This window comes from Pieris brassicae, chromosome 5, assembly GCF_905147105.1.
Source record: "Pieris brassicae chromosome 5, ilPieBrab1.1, whole genome shotgun sequence".
NCBI classification, from domain to species: Eukaryota; Metazoa; Arthropoda; class Insecta; order Lepidoptera; family Pieridae; genus Pieris; species Pieris brassicae.
The window spans coordinates 8,215,722-8,231,689 of NC_059669.1; the positions used below are offsets into that span (position 1 = coordinate 8,215,722).

General features: G+C 33.9%; 3 protein-coding genes across 4 annotated transcripts; 1 reads left to right on the plus strand and 2 right to left on the minus strand.

The window, feature by feature from the left end:
• Positions 1-356: 356 nt before the first annotated feature.
• LOC123709982 (THO complex subunit 5 homolog) lies at positions 357-3,066 on the minus strand. The gene is made up of 5 exons (XM_045661632.1): positions 2,864-3,066; positions 2,643-2,780; positions 2,269-2,559; positions 1,835-2,174; positions 357-1,626 (listed from the first exon to the last, which is right to left on the minus strand). The coding sequence occupies exons 1-5, from the start codon at positions 2,957-2,959 to the stop codon at positions 422-424; spliced, it is 2,070 nt and encodes a 689-aa protein (XP_045517588.1). The 5' UTR covers positions 2,960-3,066; the 3' UTR covers positions 357-421.
• A 4,989-nt stretch (positions 3,067-8,055) lies between these two features.
• On the plus strand, positions 8,056-10,118 carry LOC123709984. The gene is made up of 5 exons (XM_045661635.1): positions 8,056-8,361; positions 8,681-8,828; positions 9,341-9,483; positions 9,558-9,743; positions 9,825-10,118. The coding sequence occupies exons 1-5, from the start codon at positions 8,169-8,171 to the stop codon at positions 10,004-10,006; spliced, it is 852 nt and encodes a 283-aa protein (XP_045517591.1). The 5' UTR covers positions 8,056-8,168; the 3' UTR covers positions 10,007-10,118.
• A 2,971-nt stretch (positions 10,119-13,089) lies between these two features.
• LOC123710068 (enolase) lies at positions 13,090-15,857 on the minus strand. Of its 2 annotated transcripts, none has more exons than XM_045661754.1 (8): positions 15,710-15,857; positions 15,489-15,584; positions 15,211-15,405; positions 14,760-15,012; positions 14,432-14,628; positions 13,807-14,055; positions 13,583-13,734; positions 13,090-13,498 (listed from the first exon to the last, which is right to left on the minus strand). In XM_045661754.1, exons 2-8 carry the CDS (start codon positions 15,558-15,560, stop codon positions 13,315-13,317), a joined length of 1,302 nt encoding a protein of 433 aa, XP_045517710.1. In that variant the 5' UTR covers positions 15,561-15,584; positions 15,710-15,857; the 3' UTR covers positions 13,090-13,314. The 2 variants fall into 2 exon arrangements, with proteins under 2 accessions (XP_045517710.1, XP_045517711.1); XM_045661755.1 differs by having other exon boundaries at positions 15,489-15,587; positions 15,710-15,849.
• Between the last annotated feature and the right edge of the window lie 111 nt (positions 15,858-15,968).

The following is a 15,968-nucleotide window of genomic DNA, read 5'->3' on the forward strand; positions in this document are numbered from 1 at the left end:
TAAAATGACATCCCATCCATTGACATTGTTTTCATGTACATAACTATCTAGCTATAAAATATATTTTCATGAATTTGAAACCTTTAGTATTTATTAAGACTACATATTTCTATAATGAACTTCGACTTTCATCCGAATTGGTACTGCATGTACAATCTAATCTGTTATTGACATACAAATCACACCTAGCGCCATTTATGACTCCCAGAATTATCCTATCAAATGGATGGAATGTATGTTATTGATGAAAGCTCCAGATCTTGTTATTTGTGATCTATGTGTCTATTTAATAAATAAAGTAGGATGTTAAAAATAATGTCAGTATTGTAAGCAAATAAATAATAATTTGATTCATATGTATACGTATATTCATAGGTTTTAAATCTTAGCTCAGCTATAGCTCTATTTAATTCAACACTTTTCACTCAAATTGTACAAAAATGCCAGATCCTTGTTTCAAAAATTTATATGGTTTCATTCTGTTCCTACCTCGAACTGGTTGCAACATTACTTTATCTGGAGGAAACTCTTGCGTTCCCATTGTCTCTAACAATATATCTAAACATGTTAACAGTTTGGTTATTTGATTTGATAGATTCGGCTTCAAATTATCACCTTGCCAATTGGAGTTTACATATCTCTCAATATCCCTTATGTCATCATTTGTACCACTATGGTAGGTGCCATTATAATGCAATGTTAAGGAGAACAATGGTGCTTGCTTTGGATAATCACTACTCAGTGCTACAAGAGCGACAAGCTTAGCTGATTGACGAGTAATTATAGCTCTGTATAACATATTATCAGGGCTCACTAATCCTTCAGATACTAGAAATGTTGTTGATGGTGCTTGAACATATTCAGACCAACTCACTGATTGCCACTGAGTCATAGATCCAGATAATCTGATGGTCGCCATTTCTTTGGATGGTATTATTTTACCACATTCAAGATCTTGAAGCTCTTTCATTAGTTCTACCCTTGCTTTTAACCTTTTTTGTAAAGTAAATATAAAGTTTTCAACAGTTGCTACGCTCAAACTGGGACATGACTGAACATTTTTCAGATCTTTACGTTCATTTCCAATGGCAGCCATAAAATCTAAACCGCACATTCTCTGCGCCCAAATATAGGGTTTACCAATTTCAGATATAATGTGCTGAAATTCTTCGGAAATTCCTGCTGATTTAAGTAAAAATGAAGTAGCAGGATGAGGTGAATCAGAGCCAGTATCTCCAATATACAACTCATTTAGTACACAATTTCCATCTAAAACATCAGCAGCAGATATACCAGTGATAGGTTTTGGATGATTCATAGTAAAGTTAACAACAATGATTTTGAGATGCATTAAATATGAAAAAGTTAAATTTAAACCAGTGCCATCTGGTATTTTAACTGTTACAAGTACATGTAGTGGATGTTTTCTCAAAGCTTCCCTTTTCTTTGCATCTGCTTTTTCTTCTTTAGATATTTTTGCTGATCTATGATGCCTTTTCTTTTTGTCTCTCTGATCTTCATCATTTCCATCCTGGTCTGAGTCAGAATCATTTGACACAACAAATTCATTGTCCATATTGGATGTTTGTTCTAGTCGTCGGGCCTCATCTTCATCCCCAGATATTCCTGTAATAAGGATTCCTTTAGTATTTATTTTTATGATTACACAAGTTTAAGTAAGAATTTTGCATTGAGACCAAACAATGAAAAATTCTTACTACTAATACTTACTAATACACTGTCATAAGACTCAAAAAGTCAGTCCAATGAAATGCACTTCTTTATTGTAGTCATTACAACAAGTTTTACTTTTATAATAATTTGTTAAACATACCAACAATAACATTCTTTGCACCCAGAGCATCAGAATAAGCACTTCCATTAGCATATAGTAAAAACAATGGTGGTGGTAATAAAGTTGCCAATTTTGATTCCTCCCTCTTGTCATCCAGCCTCAAAGCCAAGCATTCTTGAAGTGGTTTAGTTGCTTTAAGGACATCTCTTAAATGTGGTGCAAGAGCATCCAAGCGAGACCTGGCAGCAGCTATTGCTGCAGCAACTCTTTCTTTTGAAGAAACCAACTCATTACAAGCTCCAGCCAGTTCCCTTCGCTGGCGAAGCTCCCATTCTAACCTTGCAAGTTGCAATTGATGCTCATCTGTCTTTGTTATATCCTGAAACATACCAGTTTATATGTAATAAAATATTAATATTATAAATTACTTATATATATTATCTACATAATTATGTTATATATTATTGACTTACAAGACGACACACTTCAGCGGGGGCAGTTTTATAAAAATCATCAACAGGTACAAGCTCAATCTCTTCATCCTTTGATTTAAATTGTAAACACTTTGTGACTTCCTTATTTAGATGGTCAGCTTCATACAACAGGTTTTGAAGAAGTAAATGTGTTGAATCTACTCTCTGTTTTTCCTTGTGCAGAGCATCTCGGCCAGTACGAGTACGCACTTTTTCTAAACGGTTTAATTTTTTTAGTGCAACTAACTGCAGTGAAGCTTCAACCCTTTTAGTATGTAGTTTTTCTTTTGCCTAAAAAACGTAAAGATGTGCATTAAAGAATATTTGATTTTATTTGTAAATTACATGCAAAAGTTACTTCATAAAAAACTTACTTCTTCAGTTCCTTTCGCTTTGAGCTCTGCAATATCTGTAAAAAGTTGACGGATATCTTGGCAAATCTTCTTGAACAAAACTGCATCTTTTTCAGCAGGTCTAAGCTTAGATTCTGATTCTTCGAAATCGACAACTTTCTGCAATGGAATATTACAAGTTATTTTACTTAGATTATAACAAATAGCAATTATTTTAAACAAAGTATTAGTCACATCCTAACCTTGTAAACTTCACCGGGAGATAGCTTCGTACTTTCGCTGCTAGAACTTGTATTTAATTTTCGCCGCTTCTTAGTTGTAGTGTCATCTTTACCCATGTTATTTATTATAAATTTAATATAAAACGCTGTATGGACGTGTATTTATAGACGAGTTTTATTTACTGTTTCTGAAACGAGCTCACAAACAAAGACCACAGAGTACAATATCACCAGCCTCAAAGAGTAAAGACTATACTAGACGAGTAGACAGGGTTACAAGCCTAACGACCTTTTAAAAACAAATATCGTGTAGGTTTTTAGTAACAATAATTTTACTTAATATTAAAACTTGAACTGTTGACATATGGTACACACAGTCTCAATTCCTCTGCTGAAATAGTGATTATAATTTGGTATCATCACTGTTACCTTACTGGTTTAAACTTTATTTTCGAAAAAAAAAAAACCGTGGGAAACACAATAGTAGTCTTACATGTTTTTTGACTTTTAATAAAACTTTATTTTGTTTGTTGGATTTGGATCAGTAGCGTAGTGTAGTTTGTCTACATATATATTTGTGATTTCTTAGTTTCATTTGTTAAAATTTTATAAAGAGTTTAATTAATAGACGATTCACTGGTAGGTTTTTTTTATATACTTTTTCTTTCTCCTTATGGAGCCGCCTGATGACCCTGGGGGCGGAGAAGTCCCTAGGGTTGGTTATATTGTAATTCAATTTCTAATGGGGAGTCTGGCATGGAAACCGACGGATCCGTGAATTCTAGCAGTGGTGCTCGGAAACGTAGAACCACTCAAAATAAGCATTGCTCTCCTTGTTAAAAAAAGAGACGAAATCGGTAACGACACGAGGGCAAGGAAATAAAACAAAATGAACGTGATTGTATTCCTTTATATAATAATTATATCAATATCCAAATTAGTACCTACTGCTCCCCTGTTCACTGACTCGCAACTTAATTCGTCCAATGATAATCTTATAATCCATCCATCTGATAATCTTACAGTTCACCTTATTGATTTTGGTGGTTTTTAAAATTCCATCCAAAACATTGTTAACGGAAGCTTAAAACGAATTTGCCGTAATAGACTGACTCTGTCTTTTAATAATTACCTAATTATTTTCGAAAAAGCCCTGCTTTGCAATCAGCCAAGGTTTGCTTAGTAAAAAAATTAATTTAAAGAAAGAAAGGAAATAGTGACACACCTCTCTCTGCAACGCCTTATTGAAGTACCTTGTGTGGAGCTGGAGCAATTTATCATTGTTAGTTTATATAGACCTCCTTTAGCTCAATATGATAGCTTAGAAAAAATATTAGAGCAGGATCTGTACAAAGTGCAAAAATTCAAGAAAAAAATGATCGTTAGTGGAGACTTTAATGTAAATTTGCTTGACAACTATAGTTTAAGTAAACGTATGCTTATTCTGTTTAAATCTTATAATTTAATTAACAATTTTATTGTACCTACTAAGGGTAACAGCCACCACGGCAATATATATTGACAATATCTATAGTAATATAGTTCCTCGCAACGCCTGTATTATCAACAAACTAGCATCTGACCACTCTGCTCTATTGTTTGAATTTAAAATACTTAAATGTAAAGATACAAAAAATTAAATATGCACAATTCCTATAAAAGACGCTCGGTTAGACAGAATTAGGAGAAAAATTATATTTAAAATGCCATTTTTGCGTAGTAACCAATGCACTAATAATTTATATACCTAGCAATGGAAGGATACTGAATATAAGGTGTAATTGGTTCCGCATTTGAAGAGTTTTTTACTAACATTCCATTAAATACAACCAGCGTTCTAAATTCTTCACCATCAGCCGCCCTTTTATTATTGCAAAAGAATGTTCCTGTATGCACCCTTGAGTTTATATTTAGCCGCATTGACTGCAATGATATTATAAAAACATTTAAACAACTAAAATTTAAAAAATTAAAGATCTTTGGGGTGTATCTGTATTCATTTTACAATCAGTAATCGATTCTATCAGTTCAGAGTTAGCTGTTATATTTAATTAATGTAAAGATTGTGGAGTCTTTCCAGACAAGATGAAGCTAAGTTTTTACTTAGCTTTTATACCATTATTCAAAATGGGCAGCTCTTCTGACCCTACAAATTGTAGACCATATCTGTGCTGCCGGCATTGAGCAAAATTTTTGCTTAAGCTAAACGAAAAGAAGACATTTTGTCTTCTTTTCGTATTAAATTTGTAACTACAAATGTAAAAGTAGTCATTCTCAAATAATAATTAACGATTAGGAAATAGACTTTGTTGATAATGCGGTGTTAATACGAAACACCTACTATACTGTTGTAGTAGTATAGTTATACTATACTGTTTGTTGATAATACTAAACTACAGTGGGGCCTACACATAGAAGGTCTAAGTTCTGCAGCGTTCGCAGTGAAAAGGATACGCGATCTTTGCTGTATTCTCATCCGAATCTCGTTTATTTCAGCTATTTTCTTAGCATGTCATATGGTGTTATTTTGTGGGGTAATGCAGCTGACAGTCAATCGATATTTTTAGTGCAAAAGCTGGCGATAAGAGCGATCTGTGTCTGTTGTCCCCACGGGAGTCAGTCCGAAGGAAGTTTAAGGAATTACATATTTTGACGTTGGTTGTAAAAGTCAATACATTTATGAGAATATTTTGTATGTGCGGAAAAACATAGATACCTTTAAAAAGAATAGTAGCTTCCATAATTATAGTACTCGTAATAAAGACAAAATTAGCGCACGAACTACAAGTCTGCATAAAACGTGTAATTCTTTCCAAGTCAATTGTATACGTTTTTTCAACAAAATCCCTAGTCAGATACAAGTGTTGTCAATAAATAAATTTAAATCGTACATTAAAGTAAAACTGCTTGCCTATGATAATATAAATTAATATTTAAACGATCCTAGTGCTTGGATATGAATTGCTCCAGTATAAAGAACCAACGCGACTGAATCTTTTGGCTGCATTTCCAGACTCTGGGGCGATCGTCAACATCCACGACTGTTTTAGTGTAAAGTGATCCATGTGCTATCAAATTATTTCAGTATAATTAGTATTATTATTATTTTCTTATGTAGCCAAATTCACATTTCAAGGATCGTCATGCTCGCTTAAATGTCTTTGCTTGTGGCGGCGTCCATACGTCAGGTTGTCTCTCTCCCTAAAATATGACGAGGGGGCTGATGGCTGGCCTTGCGTGATACTCGTGAACGGGTGCTACTTGTGGTGACTGGTCGTACTTGAATTCGTGTATCCGGTGATGTTACCTAGTTGTTTCGACTATGTGTTTGCGTGTTGTTCCCACGAGAATGCAAGTGCGTACTCCTATTTTACCATGCCTCCTGCTGATAGAGGATCTTTGACAATCTGAGACAAATGTTTGTTTTTTATTTATTTTATTATTATTTATTTACTTAAGATTGGCGATTAAAAAGAGTGGAGGAGAGTTTATTGCCAGTTCTTTTCTTCCGTTGATGGTCAAATTCTACCTAGGCGAATGTTTATTTGCTACACTGCTCTCACAGTAGCTCTTTACAGTTTCCCCACATTACAGTGTTACAATTGTTGCACATTTGGTCTTGTAAAAGCATTATGTAGGTCAAAACCAAAGTGTTTCAAGTGTGGCTAAGACCATACTGCTGACCAGTGCTCTATCCTAGAGGAAGATGCATAATGTTGTTTATGCCAAGGTTCCCATTTTGCCACAAGTAAAAGATGTATAGATTTTGATCTCACAAAAAGCCATTTAAGAAACTTTAGCAAGAGCTGTATGTATTTCGCACGCTGGAGCATCTAAAATTCATGCACCTATTTCTTATGCTGATGCTTTACTTTCTTCTTCCAATGTCGGGGTTTCTTCTGCTCCTCAATATGGACAGCCTTTGAGCACAAAAAGTACTCTTATAAAAAGAAAGTAAGCCTAAGCCATCCAAGGGTTATGATCGAAATACAGAACCAGAATTAGTTAAGGACTATGATATGCCCTCACCCAGAAATGGTTGTGCTTTAAACTCAAATAACAATCATGAATTGATAAAACAATCAATTGCAGACCTAATTAAAGTTCGCATTAACAGTTTATCACAGTCTAGTATTCTTTCACCGTCCAACTTTAATTGACGCTATCGTTAACTTACCAAATCATAATAATAGAGAATCAAGCCAAAACTCTACAGTGTAGAAGTGTTCCCTGTAAGAAAAGTGATATGATTAACCTTATAAATAAATATAAACCTTTTATCTTTGCCCTCATAATGTATATAAAAAGCTATGCTTACTTCTTACTGTAAATAATATACAATTATTATAAGTACATCTAGTATTCTATATGAGATATTTAATTAATTACTGTTCCCTTCCATAATATAGTATTTTGTGTTAGAGATAGTTTTATAACCTGCTGACCCCTATCCTTTATTCGATGTAAAATTATTTTCCTTTACTATTCCGTTTCCTTACCTTTGTCTGTTGCAATACGCACTGCGTGAAACCATTAAAAAAACTTTATTTTTATTGATATATTTCTTTACATTAACGTCTTTTACGGATAGGATAAGAAATTTTATATTTTGTAATATATGACTTGGCTTAAAATAATTTATTAGTTATTAAGTTATTGCTATGTTTGAAGCGATAACTTCTTATGGGAGAGTAAACCGTTTCGTTACGTACCCACCCCTTTCTCTCACGCATACAGCAGCGGTAGGCAGACTCCTCCTCCACAACTCTAACCTGTAGCGGACATACGCTTTCTCGCTCTACTGAGTATGGTATAAATTATATGTAATAATCAATAAAAGATTTTACTATATATGTCATATTAATATACATTAAATTAAGAATTAATCTAAGATTTTTTCAACTTTAATTATTTCAATTTTAAATAGTTCAACTTGGAGTAATTTAAGTTATAACTTCTGTCGTATAATCAGAGTAAATATTTACGATGCGCGCGCACACCCTAACGCGCCAAAAGAAGTATAAATCCAGAATTGGAAAAAGCGCATGTATATAGATATTTCTTTAAAGATCATAAACCATGAAAATATTTACCTATTAAGTTTTTATTCATTAAATAAACATGCGTCTGCCGCGTGCAAGCTCTGACGACATTAAAACAAGCGGTATGATGTAGCTACTATACAGAGGTCGTGAACGCAACGTGTTTATCTTGTTAACGATACTGCAAATAATAATAACATCGACGGTAATTATTGAATAACTTAATTTTACTGTTGACTACTTTCTTTTGTGGACGTTTCTAACGTATAGCTAATTAACGCAAAATGTCCGAGAATAAACTTCAACTACGTTTAGTTACTCATATGTGTCCAACTCATCCAGTTGAACTATACGAGTTAATTGCAGAATTGTTAGAAGAATCGTTGAATTGCTTTACTGTTTTGCAATATGAAAGCCGCAGCCCCGGTCCAGTACCCAGTCGACCAGACCCATTTCAACAGAACTATATTGATATTGGTAAGCATAACAACCTACTCGCGTTTTAAAATTACAATCTTACTCCATATAAGGAGTAATAAAGAATACGGATAGTCCCGGATGGATTCTGTAGAAATCATATAATGAATAATGATTGAACCTTTAAAAAATATTTGAAGGTGTCGACCTTAGGTGCAACCTACGCGTTAGTAACCTTCGCATCTCAAATGCAACGTTTATTTAAAAAACCTGCTCTAGTTACAAGCATTTCTATGAAATAAAATAGATAAATATTAATATTTCTACTCAAATTGGTATAAAAAGTGGTTTTGGTTTTACAAATAATTTTGTGTTTCAGGGTTCATGACGGCCGCTGCCTATATGAAAATGAAGAAGGACAACAAGTTTATTGAACTGCTGCCAGTAACGCCAGTGTTCGCTCATCAAATGAATGTGGAAAATAAGCCCGGGTACTTCTCAGATATCATTATTCATAGCGATAAGAAGTAAGTAATGTTTATGTGAAAATAATTTTATACGAGTGAAATCAATAAGAATGTGTGATACAACTTACTTATATGGTATTTACTGACTACGATATGGCGCAGTATGTACTACACACGGCATTTGTACAGAAGGCATGGGGTTCGATGTGGCGCTGTATATATGTCCATGGGCATATAAGATTACATTTTAAATATCTTACAAGTTTTTTTTGTGCACAATACTAGAATATTTTGTAGATACAACGTTAACGTCCTCGTTGAAATAGTTAATAAATATCTCCATAAGAGGCAATTAAGTATATATAACAATATATACATTGTACTGGTGTTATTTAAACAACAACTAAATACATTGAACATTCACGATAGTCCAAAAGCAAATAGAAGTACTTAGGTAGATAAATTAATTGTTATCAGCAGTCTGTTGATAACGGCCAGTGCTTCTATTATTTCTCAATCAATTTCGGTTTCTGGTGTCACTGATTCGTAAGACAATAACATTCTGATTACAGGGCCCACAACGTAAATACCTTGCTCGATCTACGCGGTTGTACTTTTGCGTATAGCAACGAAAACTCACTGAGTGGAAGCAAAATAGTTCTTAAAACTCTGAGAGAAAAGGGCGAAAATGCATCTTTCTTTGGCTCATTACTAAGTAGTTACATTAAATAACAATAATTCATGAGATAAAAAATTAGAACTTGTTTATGATAACTTTTATGATTACAGAATCTGGATCACATTTGGCCTCTGCTCGAATGGTATTATCTAAGCAAGCGGAATGGGCGGCAGTTGATTCAACCACTCTCCTCAACTGTAAAAATGATATGCATGACGGCGGAAAAGAAATAATTACTTTGGAAACCCTGGGTCGTCTTCCGCCTTATCCAATAGTAGTTAATTCTAGGCTATCAGGTATGAATATGTAACTAACTTTTATTTATAGTATGTTAGTATATGTATACAATATTATTTATTATATTCAATAATTTTCAGAAACTATCAAGGATTCCATTACCAAAGCATTGTTAAACATAACAAAAATTTCTGAGTGGAAAAATAGATTCACCAAATTTGGAATAATAAAATTTGAAAACAATAGTGATAAATGCTATGACGGGCCGGCTGCACAGATGTGGTCCATCCAGAAAGAGACGCTCAACATTAGATATTATTAGGATTTTTCTTGTAATTAGTTTAATATATGTCCTGTATATTTTATATGTTGATTACACACCAAGGAACTAAGATATAATCTTGATAACAAATTAAAAGATTTCATAATCATTATTTATATTATTTTTTTCGGGTCTAGGAAAAGTCAGTATAAGACTAAATTAGTCGCTTTTAATTTAAATACATCTTTATTTTCCAGTTAGGCCACTTTTACTTTCTACCTTCTGTAACAACATTTTGAAAACAATTATGTCACCCTTTTTTCCATACTGTAACATTATGGCTCGTGGGACCATCATGCCTGGGGCTGCATCTTTAGTTGTAGTTGTTTGCCCATTTATCTGAAATATTATTAAAATAACCAAATCTGCAGGAATTGTCTGCAAGGGTGTAGTTTTTTTTTGTAAAATAATTCAAATGTTCTGAAACAATTATTCCTAATACAAACAAAATTTAAAAGTAAGATTAAAGATTACTATTTAAGCTTAAACTGCCTGTCTAAAAAAAATTATTTCCTTATTTTAAAATAATATATAAGCCTACATATTGCATTCTGGACCTCCTAATTAGAAACACTTCTTAATTAACAATATTTAATAAACATTATAGAATCATGTATGACAATAATAAAAACACTAAATAATATTACCTAATAATGGAGTCAAGGTGAAGATAAAAAACAAATTTTAAATGCTTCTCATAACAAAAAAGACACTACTTATACTACTTTAAAAATGTGTTCTACAACTATGTATAAAATATTGACATATTACTTCTATTAGGAATACAGTAACTAAGTCTAAGAAGTAACTGTGCACTAAACAACTCCGCCGCCGTTGATGTGATCAATCTCTTCTTGGGAGAGGGGCAGACGTCTGTAGCGCGCAGGAAGATCTATGTCTGATATAGATGCAGTACTCATTGTGGCACTCGGTTGAGCTTGAGGAGACTGAATTAAAAAAATATATATTTTATTCATGTTCAAGAGGTATGTCTGATTATGAAATAAAGGTCGCGATACTGACCGCCTGAGGCGCTGCAGCTGCAGGAGCTGCTGCGGCGGCTGCAGGTGCGGCGTGGTATCCACCACCGCCACCTTTTCGGAATTTAATAACGGGAACCCTAGATAGAATTGTTGTTATCCGAACCATTTTTTATTATAAATTTTATTTCTTTATTGCAAAATTTAGACCAATTGTTTGCTAAATGACAGATAATTGTCATTTCCAGGCACGTGACGTTGACAATTTAAAAAACCTTACAATAAGTGCATTTTCTGGCTTTGGTTATTATCTAATATCTAGACTGTGTTAAAAAAATACATCAGTCTTCTTAAAATTAAAATGTTGTAAAATTAAACATTTTGACACCCGATGTGCACATTACCAAGTACCAACACGCGCCCCCGTGACTCGCTAGCAATTTCAGAATTCATTTTTTTTATGTAATAGGAGGCAAACGGGCAGGAGGCTCATCTGACGTTAAGTGATACCGCCACCCATGAACACGGCCTTTCAAGAATTGGTACACTCTTTTCTTGATGAACCCTAAGTCTAATTGGTTCGGAAATACTTCAGAGGGCAGGTGGTTCCACATAATGGTGGGGCACGGCAAAGGTAGTTTTTTTTAGCGGAAAACGACTTGTTGGATTTGATGTGGAGTTGGACTAAAATCTTTACTCCAGTCAACTATCTTTGTTATTACTATAAAATCACTTTGTACGGAAAAGCACGAGGACTATGCCTACTATTTAACAAAATATAGATTAATATCTAAATTAAATATTATAATAATATTGCACGCCCTGCGTTGCAAATTGTCGACAAGAATATTTTGCGGTGCTGATATGTGGCGTTTCTTGTAGTAGTAAACGCTTTTACTCCGTCGCAATAATTGAAATTAAAATCTTAAATTATGAAGGAAATTCCTGCAAACGAGACTGCTGATTAATGTGTCGAAGCAGCTGTTGAGCCAGGTTCTTTAAATCATTTAAAAAATTTAGCTCAACGTCTTAGTGCTCTTGCAAAGACATAACTGGACAGAACCTGGAAAACACTGGAATAACGCCAAATCGGTTAAGGGTAAGTTTTATGCTTTCATCCAACCAAACATACCAAGTCAACCCTGGTTTTGTCATTATCGGAATGCATCGCTGGATTACATCTATAACCTCACGTCTGCGTCTTGGTCATGCTTGCATCCCTGTTTATCTAGCCGAGCTCCGAATAAGGGATCACTCTATCTGTGAGTGTAGCTTGGATAAAGGCACTGTATTTCATATACTATATAACTGTCCCAAAGTAACCCATCCTCTCTATGACGTTCTTCCCCCTAAAGTCCCCCGTTCTTTAAGTGTTTGTGTTTAGTTCATAATGTAGATTTTTATGTTAATATATAGAAAGCAATAAAATTAAAGTGTAATATACATATAAATTATTCATAAATAGGAAAAAGTATTTAATTATGTTATTACTCATATTTGTGTTGTATGTGCTGTCTTAAAATTAAGAATCGAATTTGAACTATTTTTTTAGGTGCATATTTAAAATTAACTTCATTTTTATTTTCACCGATCAATGTCCTTCGTGCCTTCTCCATCTACACGACACAGGCGAAGTACCTTGTGCCCAGTTGGCAAAAATAAAAGCCATAAACAAGAATTGAATGAAGTAAATTATAAAAAAATTACAAGCTGACCGGGTAAACATTGTTACGCCGTATAAATTGATCAGTACTAAATACTAATATCGCTATAAAAAGGGTAGAAGGTTGAAAATTATGGGTTATATATATTTTTTTAAAACCTAATTATAAAAAAAAAAATTGGTGGACAACTCGGGAATCTAAAACCCATTCGCAGACCTACGAATTGGTTACAAACACGAGTATTTTAAATTATCGTAAAATATCTGTTAGATAGAACAATATACATAGTGTATATATGCTGTTGAAATATGTTTTTTCTAATGTCTGAATATATTGAAGGACAGTTCTTTAATTATAACTTGTATTTCTTTTTATCTATCCAATAATTGTGTCCTAATCGTAATATACATTTACAGTCCCAGAATTTAAAATGCACATAAATAATACAGACTTTATTGACTTTTGAAAACGCTTAAAACTTATAAATAAATAAACATACATACATCACATACTCTACACAATCAAAAATTATAGAAGCAATTTTTTCCTATATAATATACAATCTAAGTCTGTTATAATGCAGAAACAGGAATACACATATTGGTACTTAAAGTACCACTATTGTGCCACACTAAGATTCAATGATATAACAATGTAAGGGAGTTTAGACCGGTCTGCGGAAGTTCTTGCCAGCATACTTGGCTTGTGCACCAAGTTCCTCCTCGATACGAAGAATCTGGTTATACTTGGCCAAACGCTCAGATCTGCATGGAGCACCTGTCTTGATCTGGCCAGTAGAAAGACCAACAACAAGATCAGCAATAAAAGTGTCTTCAGTCTCTCCAGACCTGTCAATGTGTATTATATTAAGTTTTTCCTTTTAAAGAAAAGGAAAGCAATTCCTAAAAAGAAACAAGCAGGTAACATCTCACCTATGTGAAACCATTGTGCCCCATGCATTGGTCTTGGCCAGCAAGTGAGCATCAATGGATTCGGTGACACTACCAATTTGATTGACCTTCAGGAGAAGACAGTTACAGGCTTTCTTTTCTACAGCAGTTGCAATGCGTTTTGGGTTTGTTACCTACAAATACAATGTTAAATATAATAATTTGCATTGTATATGGGATTCAAAGCTTTCAAAAGGCTTTCTTACTGTAAGATCATCTCCAACAATCTGGATTGATGTACGGGCAGTGAAGTTACTCCAAGCCGACCAGTCATCTTGGTCAAAGGGGTCTTCAATAGAGACCATAGGGAAGTCCTTGATGAAGTCAAGGTATACATCGGCTAATTTTTCTGACGAGAGGTAGTCAGCAGGGTTTGACTTGGGATTCTTAAAATCAAGATCATATGTTGCATTCTTGAAAAATTCTGATGCTGCTACATCCATACCAATTTCAATCTGAAAACAGTAACTAGGTATAACAAAAAAAAAAAAAATCGGTGGACCTTAGTCTTGGCCGCAGATCTGTGTATATTTTTGGCCATAATTTCGTTTTTCAAAATAGGCAAAAAGCAAGACATTCGGTGCCTGACAAACATTCATTTTTAGGTTTAAGGTGCCGGTTTTTTCTAAAGATTAGTCCAATTGGTGAACAGCTGTTATTCTATTGTAAAACTTCAGGATTCAACATGGTTAACTCAAGCCATTAGGCCGACACCCCTCAATTACATATAATGTGGACTCCATTTTCCGCAGATAATTTTTTCTCATTGTCATGTTTAGGAAAAAAATATTAAAAAGTTAAAAGTATATGTAATGTTTATGAAAAATATACCTTTCCAGTGTAGCCTGCCTGCTGAATAGCATCTTGAATAAGGTACAAAGCATCCTTGTTGTTCTGAATGTTAGGGGCAAAACCACCCTCATCACCCACAGCAGTTGAGTCTAAGCCAAATTTTTCTTTGATGATTTTCTTTAGATGGTGGTAGATTTCTGAACCCATACGCATGGCCTCACTAAAAGATGATGCACCTATAAAATATGGTAATAAGTAACCTAAATCAATAGTCATGAAAAAATATTAAAGAAATATAGATAAGTTTATTATATACAACTGATAAGGATATATGATGTCAGCAATTCATTATTTATAAAATACAAACCAGTGGGCAAAATCATGAACTCCTGCATTGCGAGTTTGTTTCCAGCATGTGATCCACCATTAATGACATTAAATGCAGGGACTGGAAGAACAATGTCTTTGTTTCCAGCCAAATCAGCTATGTGCTTGTAAAGAGGAACACCCTTTTTAGCAGCACCAGCCTTAGCTACAGCCAGAGACACACCCAAGATGGCATTTGCACCAAATTTAGACTTATTCTCAGTGCCATCAAGCTTGATCATGAACTGATCAATCTATAAAAAATGTTATAAATATTACACTCTATTACCACTGTAAAGCCTTAATCACAAACACTTTAAATCTCAAAAACTAATGAATATTCTGTCTTTATCACCCTTGTGACATTTTAAGTCTTTATAAAAAAAAACATCTAAACCAGAAATTATTATAAAAAGTTTGTTTTTTTACACTGCATTAAAATATTTAGATACCTCCTTTTGCTGGGTCTCATTAAAGCTTTGTTTAAGCAATTCAGGTGCAATTATGTCATTAATGTTCTTAATTGCAGTCAGAACCCCTTTCCCATGGTATTCACCCTTCACATTGTCTCTTAACTCAAGGGCTTCATGGACACCCGTTGACGCACCAGACGGTACAGCCGCTCGGAAAAGCCCCAGCTCAGTCACCTTACGAATTTAACTTATATTTTTAGTAAGCTGTTGTATCTTAAAACAACTTCAATTTAGACAAGGTCAAATTATGTACATACTAGATCAACCTCAACTGTGGGGTTGCCGCGAGAGTCGAAGATCTGACGAGCTTTAATCGAAGTGATTGGCATCTTGGAAGTGTGAAATACGGACACCTGCTTAAAAAAAAAAGTTACTTCGATTGTTAGGTAATACAGATTTTTTTATTTTACAATTATTTACTACTTTATAATTAAAAATTCTATGTTGATCGATATTAATTTCACCTATGGGGACTTACCTAATAAAATCAGTTGCTTCTAATTAATTCGACTTCTTTAACCTTTGCCGAAGATGTGCAAATACCACTGGACTGAAATTCGCCGGCTACTGTCCTTTGACCTTCACAAGGTGAAATTAGAGACGTTCTTCTGCACCACCGGAAATGGTACAGATACTAGTACAAATGAAAATCGTCAAAGTAAGAAATGCTTACTGAAATGTTAAGAAATCCCATACAAGTCTATCGTGATTAAAATACATCCACTTTATTTTGTAGA

Excerpts from the sequence above, each read along its gene's own strand:
- LOC123710068 (XM_045661754.1), bottom strand. The coding sequence starts at position 15,560 with ATGCCAATCACTTCGATTAAAGCTCGTCAGATCTTCGACTCTCGCGGC. Across the intron at positions 14,629-14,759 it reads GTTCATGATTTTGCCCACTG|GTGCATCATCTTTTAGTGAG; the intron begins GTTTGTATTTTA and ends CATATTTTATAG. Across the intron at positions 13,735-13,806 it reads TTGTTGGAGATGATCTTACA|GTAACAAACCCAAAACGCAT; the intron begins GTAAGAAAGCCT and ends TTGTATTTGTAG.
- LOC123709984 (XM_045661635.1), top strand. The coding sequence starts at position 8,169 with ATGTCCGAGAATAAACTTCAACTACGTTTAGTTACTCATATGTGTCCA. Across the intron at positions 9,484-9,557 it reads TTTCTTTGGCTCATTACTAA|AATCTGGATCACATTTGGCC; the intron begins GTAGTTACATTA and ends TTATGATTACAG. Across the intron at positions 9,744-9,824 it reads AGTTAATTCTAGGCTATCAG|AAACTATCAAGGATTCCATT; the intron begins GTATGAATATGT and ends AATAATTTTCAG.
- LOC123709982 (XM_045661632.1), bottom strand. The coding sequence starts at position 2,959 with ATGGGTAAAGATGACACTACAACTAAGAAGCGGCGAAAATTAAATACA. Across the intron at positions 2,175-2,268 it reads CCGCTGAAGTGTGTCGTCTT|GATATAACAAAGACAGATGA; the intron begins GTAAGTCAATAA and ends GGTATGTTTCAG. Across the intron at positions 1,627-1,834 it reads TGCAAAGAATGTTATTGTTG|GAATATCTGGGGATGAAGAT; the intron begins GTATGTTTAACA and ends TCCTTATTACAG.